Source organism: Artibeus jamaicensis, unplaced genomic scaffold (assembly GCF_021234435.1).
Source record: "Artibeus jamaicensis isolate MK-2021 breed Jamaican fruit bat unplaced genomic scaffold, CSHL_Jam_final contig_233, whole genome shotgun sequence".
NCBI lineage: Eukaryota > Metazoa > Chordata > Mammalia > Chiroptera > Phyllostomidae > Artibeus > Artibeus jamaicensis.
This window is the reverse complement of record NW_026521486.1, coordinates 60,477,399-60,493,280: the sequence shown is the minus strand read 5'-3', so window position 1 is coordinate 60,493,280 and position 15,882 is coordinate 60,477,399. Positions and strand designations below refer to the sequence as shown.

General features: G+C 40.2%; 1 protein-coding gene across 1 annotated transcript in view; it reads left to right on the top strand.

Moving 5' to 3' along the window:
• The window catches only part of CUNH12orf56 (chromosome unknown C12orf56 homolog), a 93,993-nt gene that overhangs the window by 71,275 nt on the left and 6,836 nt on the right, over positions 1–15,882 (top strand). The window contains 3 exon segments of the mRNA XM_053661438.1: positions 6,089–6,096; positions 7,899–8,005; positions 8,649–8,661. Of these exon segments, the coding sequence (XP_053517413.1) occupies positions 6,089–6,096; positions 7,899–8,005; positions 8,649–8,661 (128 nt within the window).

The window sequence follows — 15,882 nt, the reverse complement described above, 5'->3', positions numbered from 1 at the left end:
ACATGCTCTGGGATATTGGCTTGCAGGTCAATTTGTTGACCCCTGCTTTAATATAGGAAGATTCTTGCTTGCTATTTTCTCTACATATGTCTAAGATAAAAATTCAAGATTATTTCTAATATTTCTATCTTCTTCCACAGTGAAATTACTGCTAATTCATGTTCCTCTTTTGGTCCCTATCTTTCTGTATCCAAGTTGAAAAAAGAAAATCACTTACTAACCTCTACTATATAATGCTGTATTTTAACTGTTCTGTCTTAACTTGGTTTGACCACATCAGCCCTACTATTTCAAGTTTCTTTCCTGATATGACTAATTCATCCTTCAATACATATATTATATTGCTGTATAGAGTGTGGTTGTAATACTAACTTTTCAGTCAATTTTCATATGCAGAGGGTCATGTTATCCACAGCATTACTAGCACGGTAAATATCTAATATAAGCATATTAGTCTTCTATTGCTCTGTAACAAATTACCACAAACACAGTAGCTTAAAACAACGTAAATTTTTTATCCCATGGTTTCTGTGGATCAGGAAGTCTGGGCATTGTTTGGTTAGATCCTCAGCTTAGAGTCTCACAAGGCTGAAATCAAAGTGTCAGCTGGGGTTGCAATCTCATCTGAGGCTTGGGATCCTCTTCCAACTCATTTGGGTGATTGTTGGCAGAATAAATTTCCTTACAGCTCTAAACTCACGCTGGCTTGCTGCTTGGCAGGAGACTATCTCTGAGCTCAGGGAGGGCCTAGGCTCTCTTTTAAAGAGCTCACTTGATTAGATCAGGCCCATTCAAGACAATATTCCTTTAATTAAGCCAAGTCAACTAATTAGGAACCTTAACAAAATATGCAAAATCTCTTTATCTATCATAACATAATCATATGAGTGATACTCTAACATATTTACAAATCCTACCCAAATTTAAAGGGAAGGGTTTGGGTTCGAGCATATAAATGGGCACAAATCTTGGAAACCCAACAGAATTCTGCTTGTTACGATATCATATACTGACTCCTGAGGCTATGAGTTTGCCTTTCAAAGACTCTATTTTAACATATAATACATTCAAAATTCTTACAGTGGAAATAATAACAATTTAAGCAATGAAAGAATCAAACTGTTGGCACCATGATTTAAGGCTATGATGTCAATCCTGTAAGTCTTTATTTTCAGGCTGAAACTACCATTTAGATTACACTTTCTTTTACCAATTATTGGCCTTGTGGATTTTAAACTGAGCTGGAAGAAGGGGTAGATTACAAATTAAATTCCAGTTGAGCAAATAAAAAAGCATTTAATCATTTCAGTATTTTCCTCTATTTTTTCTTAAGTGCAGATTTTATTAGTTCAACCCACTTCCTTGTATTCTTCTTGAAATATACTATAATCCTTTCATGTTTCAATATTGTTATGATTGAATTCACATATTATCACAGCAAGTGAACCAGTTTTTGAGCATTCCTTCCCTTAGCCTTAGCTGTATGATACTTTGAAAAGAAGGTGTTGCTGAAAATAAAGGACTAAAATTAAATATAACAGTGAATGGAATGTGAGTTCAAACTTAATATCAGGAAAAGCTACTAAATGTAGTGTTTTGTTAATTTTGGAAAGGTCTTCTAAGAGTAAAATTGGCCATTTTAAAACAGCTGAATAAAACATTAGCGAATATTCTGTAGGACATAGCCTGCTTTTCTTTTTTAAGAAATGTGCTGACACGATTCTTCTTTTTGCAGATGTGAGAAAACTAGATTTGTTTTTTGAGTTGGAGAATTGCACTTAATTAGGATTTTTGTTAATCATGAACTTCTAATCATGGTAATGACTTAAAGGATTGTAAAAAGATGAAGAAGCCTTAAATATTAATAAACAAGGACTGTTCATAGTCTCCTTTACTCCATCTTGAAAGGAATGCTTATGGTTAAGAGGATTTTTATACACTCCTCTCTGCAATTCTTTTTCTACTCCTACTTGTCAAAGCAGCTCTGATCTTGTCTTCAGTTAGGCAGCTGTACCTCTAGTGGTCTGCTCTCAGCTCCTTTCATGCATCCATGGGTTGCTCTGCACATATGAAGATGATATGACTAACCCAGCTCCTCAGAATGTTCAGTTTGAATGATGATTGTTTTTTTTAATTTTTCAAATAATATGGTATATTATTCAAACACATAGGTCCATTTAAGGGATTTATGACTGTACATTAGCGAATACACACTGCATTTGAAAGCAAAAGACCTGAAATTTAATATCGGTTTTACTGACAGCTAGTGGCCTTCAGTGGAACAATAAACCTCTGAAATGCTTGTCTAAAAAAAGTGTTGTAGAGTCAAAACACCTGTAGTCAAATAAGTATTTTAAGAAACGCTTCAGCCCTGGCTGGTGGGGCTTAGTTGGTTGGAATGTCATCCTGTGAACCAAAGCATCGTGAGTTCGATTCCTGGTTGGGGCACATGCCTGGATTGTAAGTTCTGTCCTGGTCAGAGCATATAGGAGGGGCAAGCTATCAATGTTTCCCTGTAACATGGATATTTCTCTCCCTCTCTCACCCACTCTGTTCCTTTCTCTCTAAAACTAATGAGCATGTCCTTAAGTAAGGATTAAAAAAAAGAAAAAGAAATGCTTTGTACTGTTTCTTTGTCCTGGAGATACACAGTGCGTGCACATTAGCATATTAAAGCCTCTGAGAAGTCATGTAGTAAAAGTATCCAGCAAACTTGGTTAAATTAAGTTTTCTCATCCCTCTTATTTTTAAGCATTTGAAAAAAGTCCTCATCTGAGGACATGTTTTCTTGATTTTAGAGAGAGAGCAAGGAAAAGAAGGAAGGGGGAGACAGAGAGATAGAAACATTGATGTGAGAAACATCCATCAGCTGCCTCCAGTAGGAACCCTGACCTGGGGTTGAACTAGCAACCTAGGTATGTGACCTGACTGGGAAATGAACCTGCAACATTTTGATGCACGAGACTATGCTCCAACCACCTGGCCAGGGCTTATTCCTTTTTTGAATACAATATATTTTGACTATAAAGTTGCCTGAAATTTAATCCATAAAAATCCCTGTGGAAAATACTAATTGGAATCACCCAAATTTTCCTTAAATCCAGATTTTCTAAGTTTCCCAAGTTATGTGAACTTTTAGAACTGAACTTGCTCTGAGCCAAAAGATCAAGAAATTATATTTTCATTTAAATGGCTCATCTCTGGACATTTGTCTGCATATCCAAGGATCCAAAAGTTCAGTCAAGAATGGTCTTCAAGTACAGACTTCTGGTCAAGATGGACGCATAGGTAAATGTGCTTTGCCTCTGCATACAACTACAGTAAAAATTATGACTAGACTATAGAACAAATATCACCCAGATTCATTGGAAAATTGAGCTGTATGAAAGACCAACAACCAGGAATTTAAAGAAGTCACAGTCATCCAGATGGGTAGGAGGAGAGGAGATGAGGAGAACATGAAGACGTGGAGTGGCTCTGAGAGGTGGAAGAACAGGCAGTCCCACACTGGCATGTGGTGGATAAAAATCGAGAGGGAGGAACTTCTGGCCAAGATGGAGGTGTAGGTAGATATACTGTGCCTCCTCACACAATCAAAATTAAGAACAACAAAAATTTAGAAACAAAAAACAAACAGAACTAACAGAAAATTGAACTGTACAGAAGTCTGACAACCATTTATACAGACTGGTAAGAGGGGCAGAGTCGGTGGCCAGTGGAGAGGGGTCCCAGCAGGAAAACGCAGTGGCTGGGGGACCTGGACATGCAGTCAGCAGTTTGCTAACCCCAAGCACGAGGTGGCAAAGGACAGACCCAGTGAGGTGCAAAAGGCAGCTGCCTGACCTCAGTTACACATTCATGCACAGATAAACCAGGAGAAAACAGTCAGCGAGAAAAACCGCATAACCCAGGGCCCCAGCAATAGAAAATAAAGCCTCAAAGCACTGATTGAAAACACTTGTGGGGGACTTCCGCCAAGATGGAGGCATAGGTGGAGACGCCTCGCTTTCTCACACAACCAAGTTTAGAGACAACTAAATATTAGCAACAGAAAACATAGCCGGAACACAGAAAATTGAACTTTTCGGAAGTCTGTTAATAAATTCTTCAGCCTGACCTGTATGGGGCGAAACCAGCAGTTGGCGGAGCGGGGTAGCACAGGAAAACTCGGTCAGATGGACTCAGCCGCGCGGAACCCAGGCGCAGGGTTGGACCTGGTGAGAGACCCAGTGACTGCGGGGGAAACAGCGAGGGAGCAGGGCTGCGGGTTGACTGTGGTCCCACATTCGTGCGAGGATAGACAAGCGAGGGAGTGGGCGATTGGACCGGGACCCAGCGGGTCTTGGCTAGAGCAGCAGTAGAGGGCGCCGCCATTTCCCTGCTCTGACCCCACCTCCACATGCAGCGTCATAACCCAGCGACTCTGAGTGGCCTGGCCCTGGTGAACCACCCAAGCCTCTGCTCCTCACCCAGCTGCGAAACAGCAGAGGGGGCCGCCATTTCCCCCTCTGACCACGCCCCCACAAACAGTGTCACAACTCAGCGACCTGGGAGTCCAAGGCTCCGCTCCTCAGACCTAACGAGCACGAACAGACCAAAAATCACTCAAGAAGATCTCAAAGCCCCAGAGCCTATAAATCTAAGCAATGAAGAAATAGCAAAACTCTCAGACGCACAGTTTAAAACACTGGTGATCAGGATCCTCACAGAACTGGTTGATTATAGCCACAAATTAGACAAACATATGAAGGCGAAACTAATTGAAATGAATGGAATTGCACAGGAAACCAATAGCGATGAAAAGGAAACTGGGACTCAAATCAATGGAGTGGACCAGAAGAAAGCAAATAATGGCCAAACAGAAAAGAGTGAAGAAGCAAGAATTCAAAAAAATGAGGAGAATCTTAGGAACCTCCAGGATATCTTTAAACGCTCCACCATCTGAATTATAGGGGTACCAGAAGGGGGAAAGGCACAGCCACCAGTGGAAAACTTATTTGAACAAATAATAAAGGAGAATTTCCCCAATCTGGCAAAGGCAATAGACTTCCAGGAAATCCGGGAAGCTCAGAGAGTCCCAAAGAAGTTGGACCCAAGAAGAAACACACCAAGGCACATCAGAATTACATTAGCCAAGATTAAAATGAAGGAGAGAATCCTAGAAGCAGCAAGAGATAAGGGGACAGTCACCTACAAAGGAGAGCCCATCAGACTGTCAGCGGATTTCTCAAAAGAGACCTTGCAGGCAAGAAGGGGCTGGAAAGAGGTATTCCAAGTCATGAAATCCAAAGACCTACATCCAAGATTGCTCTATCCAGCAAAGCTTTTATTTAGAATGGAAGGGCAGATAAAGTGCTTCTCGGATAAGATCAAACTCAAGGAGTTCATCATCACCAAACCCTTATCATATGGAATGTTAAAGGGACTTATCTAAGAAAAAGAAGATAAAAAAGGTGAACAGTAAAAAGACAGCAAACTCACAGATATTAACAACGACACCTAAAACAAAAGCAAACTAAGCAAACAACTAGAACAGGAACAGAACCACAGAAATGGAGATCACATGGAGGGTTAGCAACAGGGGAGCGGGAGAAGGAAAGAGGGGGAAGATACAAAAAATAAGTAGCATAGATGGTAGGTAGAAAATAGACAGGGGAGAGCAAGAATAGTATGGGAAATGTAGAAGCTAAAGAACTTATGACACATGGACATGAACTAAATGGGGGGAATGTGGGTCGGAGGGGGTATTCAGGGTGAGGGGAATGAAAGGGGGAAATGGGACAACTGTAATAGCATAATCAATATAATATATTTTTTAAAAATCAGGAGGGATCTTGGGAGCCAGTGATCTCAAACCCAGATCAGACCATGCAGCCCAGGGTTCCAGACCCAGGAGAGTAAGTGCCCATAACTTCTGGCTGTAAAAACCAGTGGAGGTTGGGACAGGGGAAAAAACTGCAGGATTCTCAAGAGACTCCTCTTAATGGGAACAAAATGGTTTCAGGACTCACACAGACCCACCCCCTCTGGAATTCAGCACCAGGGCAACAGCTGGAAGGGCACCAGTGGCATACAGGGAGAAGGGGAGAAAGGGAAGTAACTGGCAACAGGGCAAGCATCAGGAGACAGCTTGCTTCAGGGAAATCTCCAGAGACCAGGCAGCAGCACTATCTCCTCTCTAAGCCCTCCCCTCACATAGAGCCAGAAAACAGTGAAATGGGTTGCCCAACCCTGGTGATTACCTAAGGCTCCACCCCAATTTACAGGTGCCCTTTTTACAGTAGGCCACACTGCTAAGAAAGAGAGTCAAAGTAGCTCTACCTTAATACAGAGAAACAAACACAGGGAGGCTGCCAAATTGAGGAGACAAAGAAATATGGCCCAAAGGGAAGAACATATCAAAACTCTAGGACAATAACTAAACAAAACTGAGGTAAACAACCTATCATGCAGAGTTCAAAACACTGGTTATCAGGATCTTCAAGGGACTCATTGGGTATTGAAACAGCTTAAAAAAGACCCAGGCAGAAGTAAAGGTTGCATTAACTGAAGTAAAGACAAATCTATGGGAACCAACAGTAGAGGGAATGAAGACGAGAATCAAATTAATAATTTGGAACATAAGGAAGAAAAAAGAATAAAAAAATGAGACTAGAATAAGGAGACTCTGGGATGTCTCCAAATGTACCAACATCTGAATCATAGGGGTGCCAGAAGGAGAAGAGGAAGAGTAAGAAACTGGAAACGTATTAGAAAAAATAATGAAAGAAAACTTCCCTAATTTCGTGAAGGAAATAGACATGCAAGCCCAGAAAGCACAGAAAATCCCAAACAAGTTGGACCTAAAGAGGACCATACCAAGACACATCATAATTAAAATAACAAGTGCTGCCCTGGCTGATGTAGCTCAGTGGATTGAGCATGGGCCTGTGAACTAAGGGATCATGGTTCGATTCCCAGTCAGGGCACATGCCTGGGTTGCAGGCCAGTTCCCAGTAGGGGACACACGAGAGGCAACCATACATTGAGATTTCTCTCCCTCTCTCCTTCCCTTCCCCTCTAAAAAGAAATGAACAAAATCTTTTAAAAATACCGAAGGTTAAAGCTAAAGAGAGAATCTTAAAAGCAGCAAGAGGAAAGCAGAGAGTTAACTTCAAAGAAATTCCCAAAAGACTCTCAGCTGGTTTCTGAAAAGAAATCTTGTAGGCTAGAAGGGGCTGGTAAAAAGTATTCAAAGTGATGAAAAGCAAGGACCTATAACTTACTCTATCTAGCAAAGCTATCATTTAGGATTGAAGGGTAAACTGCTTCCCAGACAAGGTAAAACTAAAAGACTTCCTTATCATAAAGCCATTACTATGTAAAATGTTAAAGGGAACTATATAAGAAAAAGATCAAAAGTATGAACATTAAAATGGCAACAAATGCACAACTATCAAAAACTGAATCTAAACAGCAAATTAAGCAAACTAAGCAAACAAGCAGAACAGGAACAGAATCATAGTTATGGAGATCATTTGGGGGATTATCAACTGGGTGGGAGAAGGAGAAAATGGGGGAAAAGGTGCAGGGATTAAGAAGTACAAATTGGTAGGTACAAAATAGACAGGGGGATGTTAAGGACAGTATAGGAAATAGAGTAGCCAAAAAACTTACATGCATTACCCAGAAATATGAACCAAGGGAGGGGACTGCTGGAGGGAATGGGGGTTCTGGGTGAGGGAAGACAAAGGGGAAAAATTGGGACAATTGTAATAGCATAATCAATAAAATATATTTTAGAAAAATGGTCTTCAGTAGTTTGTATTTTTAATTATAATCATATTCAGTGTCTGCAAACTTGGCTTCCTTATGTTTTCAGACTTTACTCATTAATTACTTTTTACTTACTTTTCAAGGAAACACTAATCTCTTGGTAATATTAATTAGCAAGCCTCAGGTTCCAAAATCCTGACCTATCTTGTTGGTGGCTGATTCTTTAGTTGAGATGTCTTTGGATGCTGAGGTGAGATGAGAATTTTGGCATAGATTAAACACAATAATATAGGGGCCCTGACTTCTTATCTTTTAATGTGGACTGTGACACTGTAGAATATACATATATAATTAAATCAAAGAATAACTTTTGTCATTAACCTCAAAACTTAATATATTAATTTTATATAAATTATTTCCTTAGTATACACATGTAAGGTATGTATACTAAGGAGAATAATGAGCATTCTACATATATTAGAGAAATCTGTTTGTCTGTATACAAAATAGATACACACCAGGTTGACCAAAAAGTCCATATAGTTTTTTCCATAAAATAAAAGATTCGTTTTTAATTTTAAACAATAACTTTATTGATCTGGATATTTTGAATAGGTCAACTATCTCCTGCATGGTAGAACATTGATTGTTCTCAGTTAGTGTCTTGATTTAATTGCTATCAACTTTAACTGGTCTACCCAACCGTGGAGCATTGTCCAGCAAGAAATTTCCAGCACAAAACCTTGCAAACCACTTTAGACATGTTTGATCAGTCACAGCACCTTCTCCACACACTGCACAAATCTCTTATTGAGTTTCAGTTGTGGTTTCACCTTTCTTGAAATAATAAAGCATAATATATCAAAAATACTGTGTATTTTCTTGTCTTTCAGGGGCTGGGTACAGGTGGGCAAAGGGGGTAAAATGGGGGCATCTGCAATAGTGTCAACAATTGAAAAAAAGAAGTTAGTGCAGTAGACCAAGTGAGGGATATTATGGGCCAGAAGGAAGTCTTGTTTGACTCCCAAATAGTACTAGGCTTTCTTTCTAGAGCTCTCCCAACTTCCTATACTTTTCTTTTATAGCCCTTACCTCATTTTGCCACTACACATGTATTTATTTGGTTATTAGATTGATGTATATTCCCCACCAGACTGTATATTCGACAGGGTGGGGGCCATGTCTCTGTTGCTCTCCATTGTATTCCCAGCACCTAGTACAGAGTCTGATGCATATTTGCTGAATAAGTGAAAAAAATAAAAGAGATGGCCGTTATAAAGAGGAGAGATTCCAGAAAATTTTGGAAAATTGAATTGATAGATTGATGTGGAAATAAAGTATGAGGATTAGATGATTTTAGATTCTGGCCTGGGTGTCAGATAAGAATTACAGCAAGAATAGATTCAAAGGGGAAATACTGAGATTGTTTGGGGGTTAGCTGATTTGATTTGGCTATGGTATTTCCATATTAAAATATCTAGTGGGCAGAATTGACAGGTCTGCGTTTCCTGTTTTTGGACTTGCTGACCTTTTGCACCTGGACTATTACTGCAACCATGAGCAGATCATATAAATTTTGTTCTTAGGTCTAATAGAGTGGGAGAGTTTTAAACTATTGCTCTTCCTGGCAAAGAATACTGTTAGGGAAAACGTGTTGGCCTATAGCACGCCCACAGACACAGCTCTCATCCACCAAGTGGCCTATGGGCTAGAAGGCAGCCTCAACAGTTGTTTGGAATTCTTGAGAGCAAAAAACCGTCTCTATATTTACCCAGATCATAAGAGTTATAGTACAAGTTGCATGTAAGCCTAAATTTCCAAGAATCCCCTATCTTAATTCTGGAGAGCATATTTTTACTATTTTGAAAGAAAGTAGGGTGGTTGATCTGAATGATTTTGCAAATCAGTGTACATTTTTTGTTAGTGTTCTGTGGGCCACTGTATCTTCTTTCCCTAACCCACTTTTTCGGCCACTATTAAACGTGTAGTCTTTTTTATGAGAACCACTTTTTTAAAATGAGAATGACTGACTGAACCAAAGAAAACAGGAAAATTGACCACACTAATTTATACTTTCAGTTAGTCAAAAATTCTTTATAAGTACCTAAAAGGAACCAGGAGAAATGACCATTTTTGGCTCTGCCAATGATATTGCATTGATTATTATTTAACATTCTAATGACAGGAGCTTATCCTGCAATATAGCTATAGCTACAGTGACAGCACTTTTCTATAAGATACTTCTTGTTTTTCAACAGATACAATATATATTTTTATTATATACATTACATTGAGTGGTTATTATATATGTGTAGTATATAATTATATATTGTATGGTTAATAATATACCTTTAAAATGCTTGTATTAGAGAAGGTCTCCAAAACTGGTTAACTCAAATGATGAGACTCTTGCTTTTAAGTATTTATCTATTTTTTTTTTTTTTTTTTTTTTTTTTTTTTATTTTATTTATTTTATTTTATTTTAAGTGTATTTTATTTACTATACTGTTACAGTTGTCCCCATTTTTCTCCTTTGCCCTCCTCCACCTAGTACCTCCCTTCCATCCAGCAATATCCACCTCCTTAGTTCACATCCATGGGTCATGTGTGTCAGTTCTTTGGCTTCTCCATTTCCTATACTATTCTTAATATTCCCATCTATTTTGTTCCTACCAATTATGCTTAATTCCTGTACCTTTTCCCTCATTCTCCCTCTTCCCCCTACCTGCTGATACCCCCTCTAAATGATCACCATACCTATGTTTCTGTTCCTATTCTGATTGTTCGCTTAGTTTATTTTTATTTTTTAGATTCAGTTGTTGATAGCTGTGAGTTTGATGTCATTTTAATGTTCATAGTTTTGATCTTATTGTTTTTCTTAAATAATTTTCTTTAACATTTCATGTAATAATGGCTTGGTGATGATGAATTCCATTAGTTTTACCTTGTCTGGGAAGCACTTTATCTGCCCTTCAATTCTAAATGGTAACTTTGCTTGATAGAGTAATTTTGGTTTTAAGGACTTCTTGAAAGAAGTATTCATCACTTCTGGCATTCAAAGGTTCTTTTGAGAAATCAGCTGACAGTCTTATGGGAACTCCCCTGTAGGTAACTAACTGCTTTTCTCTTGCTGCTTTTAAGATTCTCTCTTTATCTTTAATCTTTGGCATTGTAATTATGATGTGTCTTGGAGTGGGCTTCTTGGCATCCATCTTGTTTGGGACTCTCTGTGCTTCCTGGATTTGCATGTCTATTTCCTTCATCAAATTAGGGAAGTTTCATAATTTTTTCAAATAGATTTCCAATTTCTTGCTCTTTGTCTTCTCCTTTTGGCACCTCTTTGATGCATATATTGGACATTTTGAAGTTGTCTCATAGGCTGCTTACACTATCCTCATTTTTTAAATTCATTTTTCTTCTTGTTGTTCTTTTACATCATTATGTTGTATGTTTTTTTACTTCATTATGTTCCAAATCATTGATATCATTCTTGGCTTCTTCCATTCTACTGCTGTTTCCCTGTAAATTGTTCTTATTTTAATTAGTGAATCCTTTGTTTCTGACTGTATCCTTTTTTATGGTGCTAAGTCCTCTCTAAGTTCCTTTAGCATCCTTATAACTAGTATTTTGAACTTTGTACCTGAAAGATTGCCTATCTCCCTTTTCTTTAGCTCTTTTTTTGGAGTTTTAATCTGATCTTTCATTTGGGTCACAGTTTCTTTATCTCCTCATTTTGGCAGCCTCCCTGTTTGTTTTGTATGTATTAGGTAGAGCTGCTTTGACTCTATTGTCTTGGTAGTGTGGCCTAATGTAGTAGGTGTTCTTCAGGGTCCAGTGGCACAGCCTCCCCTATTAGCCAAGCTGAGTATTCAAGGTGCACCCTTTGTGTGGGTTGAGTGCACTCTCTTGTAGTTGAGCCTTGGTTGCTATTGGCAGATCAATGGGAGGCATTTACTCAGGTCAGTCAGCTGCAAGGAGGGGCTATGACCACTTACCACCAACCTCTGTCCCCTGTGGAGGATCGGCTGTGCAGGGGCAGGGTGGTGGTTCTGTGAATGGTCTATACTGTCCACTTGGTGGACTGGCTCTGGGGTTTCCCAGGTGGTGCAGGTCAAGGTCAGTCCCCAGCTGTGTTCTCCCCTGGGGCTTCCCTTTTTGAGCTATAAAGCAATCTGAGATGGCTGCTACTTGTGCTGAGCTTGGAGATTTCCAGGCAAGGAAAAGATGTGAATCTAAGCCGGCTGCTACTAGTGCCAGGCCTGGGGCTCACTTAGGCCAGATGTTGCTTGTTTGATAGGATTTGGGGAGTGGTAAAGCAGGAGTGAAGACCAGCCATTCATATGAAAAAAAAAAAAAAAAACAGCTTGGGTGGGCCTGTAAGTTGGGTAGGTCAGAGAGTCTCTAGGGATCTCCAAGGAAAGTCAAACAGTGTTAATCAGGTTAATGGAGTCTCAAATATAGCAGCAGCATGCCAACTCCACGGCTCTGTGGGAGGAGGGCTCAGAAAAGGGACAGTGGCTTCTGGTTACCCTAATGCCAGATGCTTTAGCCTCTTCCATTATGCCACTGGTGCCCTTCAAGCTGTCACCCAGGCACTGTAACTCAGAATTAATCTGAGTAGGTGAGTCTGTGTGTTGGGTTTTTTTTTTAAAGAGAAATAGCTTGGGGCTCCAGGAGTTTCTTCTTCCACCGATTCAATCCCTCTGCTTTTTTTTTTTTTTTTTGCAGCCATAAATTGTGGGGACTTAACTTCCCAGCATTGGAATCCTGGACTGGTGGGCCTGGTGTGGGGCCGAGACTCCTCGCTCCTGAGATATCCCTTTGGAATTTTTACCTACCACACATAAGTGAGAGACCAGACTGTTCTGAGTCTGTGCCCCTCCTACAAGTCTGGATGGATGTGGTTTCTTTAATTCCATAGTTGTCAGACTTCCATTCAACTTGATTTCTAATTATTCTGAGTGATGGTTGTTCTATATTTTAGTTGTAATTTTGACGTGGTTGTGGGAAGCAGTGAGCCATGTCTGCCTATGCTGCCATCTTGACCAGACGGACTTACTCAGATTCACTCCCTCTGAGCTCCAGCACCAAGGTAGCACCTTGAAAGGCACCAGTGGCACCCAGGGAGAAACTGAAGTGTCTGGCATTAGGGAAGGCAGAGGCCATTGTCACTTTTCTAAACCCTCCTCCCACAGAGCCGGCAGGCCGGTACCATATCTGAGACTGCACCAACCTGGCTAACACTGTCTGCTCTGCCCTGTAGATCCCCAGAGACTCTGCTCCACCCAACTTATGGGCCCACCCAAGCTGCTTTTCCATATGAATGGTTGCTCTTGAGTCATTCTTCAGAATTTCCTAAATCCTCTCAAACAAGCCATAGCCAGACCCAGTGAGCCCCCAATCCCCAAATCTCTCAGTAAGTACCCCAAGGCCCAGGCACTAGCAGCAGCCAGCCTAAATTCACAGCTTGACTTTACCTGGGAATCTCCAAGCCCAGCACAAGAAGCAGCCATCTCCGATTGCTTTAAAACTCAGGTAGGGTAGCCCTGGGCACAACACGGGTAGGAGCTGATCTTGGTCTGTACCACCCAGGAAAACTCAGAGCCTACCAGTGGACAGCTATAGACCACATCAGAGCACCACCACGCTGCCCCCACACGGGGTGGGGGCAGAAATGGTGGTCAGTGGTCAGAATTGGTCCTTGAAGCTGACTGGCCTGGGTAAATCTAGCCTCTCGTTGGTCTGCCAATAGCAATCAAGGCTGACTTACAAGAGGAGGATGCGCCCAGCCCATACAAAGAGCACAACTCATGTACTGAGCTTAAAAGGTATGGAAGGCTGTGCCAATGGACGCTACAGGACACCTACTACATTAGGCCACACTATCGAGATACCACGCTATCATAGCAGCTCTACCTAATACATATAAACAAACATAGGGAGGTTGTCAAAATGAGGATACAAAGAAACATGTTCCAAGTGAAAGAGCAGATCAAAACTCCAGAAAAAGAGCTTAAACAAAATGGCAATAAGCAATCTATCAGGTACAGAGTTCAAAACACTGGTTATAGAGATGCTCAAGAAACTTAGAGAGGACCTCAGCAGCATAAAAAAGGATCCAGTCAGAAACAAAGGATTCACAGTAATTAAAATAAGAACAATTTACAGGGAAACAGCAGTAGAGTGGAGGAAGCCAAGAATGAACAATGTTTTGGAATATAAGGAAGCAAAAAACAACCAAGCAGAACAATAAGAAAAAATTATCCAAACAAAACGAGAATAGTGTAAGCAGCCTATGAGACAACTTCAAGCATTTCAACATTTGCATCATAGAGGTGCCAGAAGGAGAAGAGAAAGAGCAAGAAATTGGAAATCTATTTGAAAAAATAATGAAAGAAAACTTCCCTAATTTGATGAAGACATGCAAGTGCAGGAAGCACAGAGAACCCCAAACAAGATGGATGCAAAGAAGCCCACTCCAAGACACATCATAATTACAGTGCCAAAGATTAAAGATAAAGAGAGAATCTTAAAAGCAGCAAGAGAAAAGCAGTTAGTTACCTACAGGGGAGTTCCCATAAGACTGTCAGCTGATTTCTCAAAAAAACCCAACAACAAAAAAGACCCTCTGCAGGCTGGAAGAAATCTGCAAGAAATATTTAAAGTTATGAAAAGCAGAGACCTACAGCCAAGATTGCTCTACCCAGCAAAGCTATCATTTAGAATTGAAGCACACATAAAGAGCTTCCCAGACCAAGAAAAATTAACAGAGTTCATCATCACCAAACCATTATCATATGAAATGTTAAAGAAAATTATTTAAGGAAAATAATAAGATCGAAACTATGAACAATAAATGGCAACAAATACATATCTATCAATAATTAAATCTAGAAAATGATGGGAAGGGGTTGAGGTGGCTGGGTGAAGAGGTGAGGGGACTAAAAAGTACAAATAGGTAGTCATAAAATACCCACAGGGATGTAAAGAACAGTATAGGAAATGGAGTAGATAAAGAGCCTATGTGTATTACCCATGGACATGAACAATGATGTGCCGATTGCCTAAAGGGGAGTAGGGGTGCTGGATGGAGGGGAGCAAATGGGGAAATATTGGGACAACTGTAATAGCATGAACAATAAAACATAATTAAAAATTTGTCATCCCTTGCTTTAAATTGCTCACAATAAATAAAGACATAATGAATAAGGACTAAATTCCTTACTAGGTCCTATAAGGTCATGCACAATATGGTCCTCCAGCCACACCTAATCCCTCACTCTCCCAGCTATGTGGGTCTTTTACTCACTGCCTGCCCCCAATACCCTCAACTCTATCATAGGACCTTTACCACCTATCTGTCTGTCTGAAATGCTTTTCCCTCCCTTTCCCACCTAGTTAACTCCCACTCATCCTTCAGGCCTCACTACCCCTTCTGGGGGTGAACTGGGTAGACGATTCCCTGACTTCTAATTCAGATTACCCCATTGTAGCACACATAGACATAGCATGGCACTTTCTTCACTTCCTCCATAGGACTGTCTCTACTGAACTTCACATTTGTTTGTGTTATTCCTTGTTTCTTCAAGTAATCAGTGCCTAAACAAATTCTGGCTCTCTCTCCTTCTAGACACAACATTCCAGGATTGTACTTCCCTTCCCACTTGAAATTAGGTGGGTCTCTCTTTGTTCTTGCTTTTGTCAATGGAATGTGAACAGAAGTAGCCTGTGTCACTTCTTGTCAGAAGGTTTAGGAGCCAGTACTTGCTTCCCTGCATTCTTTTTTTTTTTCCTTCTGGAGTGGTGACTGGCAACATTCCATATGTTTCCAGGAACTACAACACTGGACCAACCCATTAGGGACATTAAGTATGAGCAAGTAATAAGCCTTTGCTGTTCTAAGCAAAGCTTGATATTTTGTGACATTTGTTGCCATAGTCTATCATGGCTGATATCTTTCTCCCTCAACAGACCCTAAGTGCCATGAGGATAGCAGCTTTGTCTGTTATGCTAGGCACGTATGAGTGCTCAATAAAATAGATGCTTAATTAATTCTAATACAGGCTTTATCCATTAATCTCTTCTCATCTCCCCCAACTTAGATTCCCTTTATTCATTCATGTATCC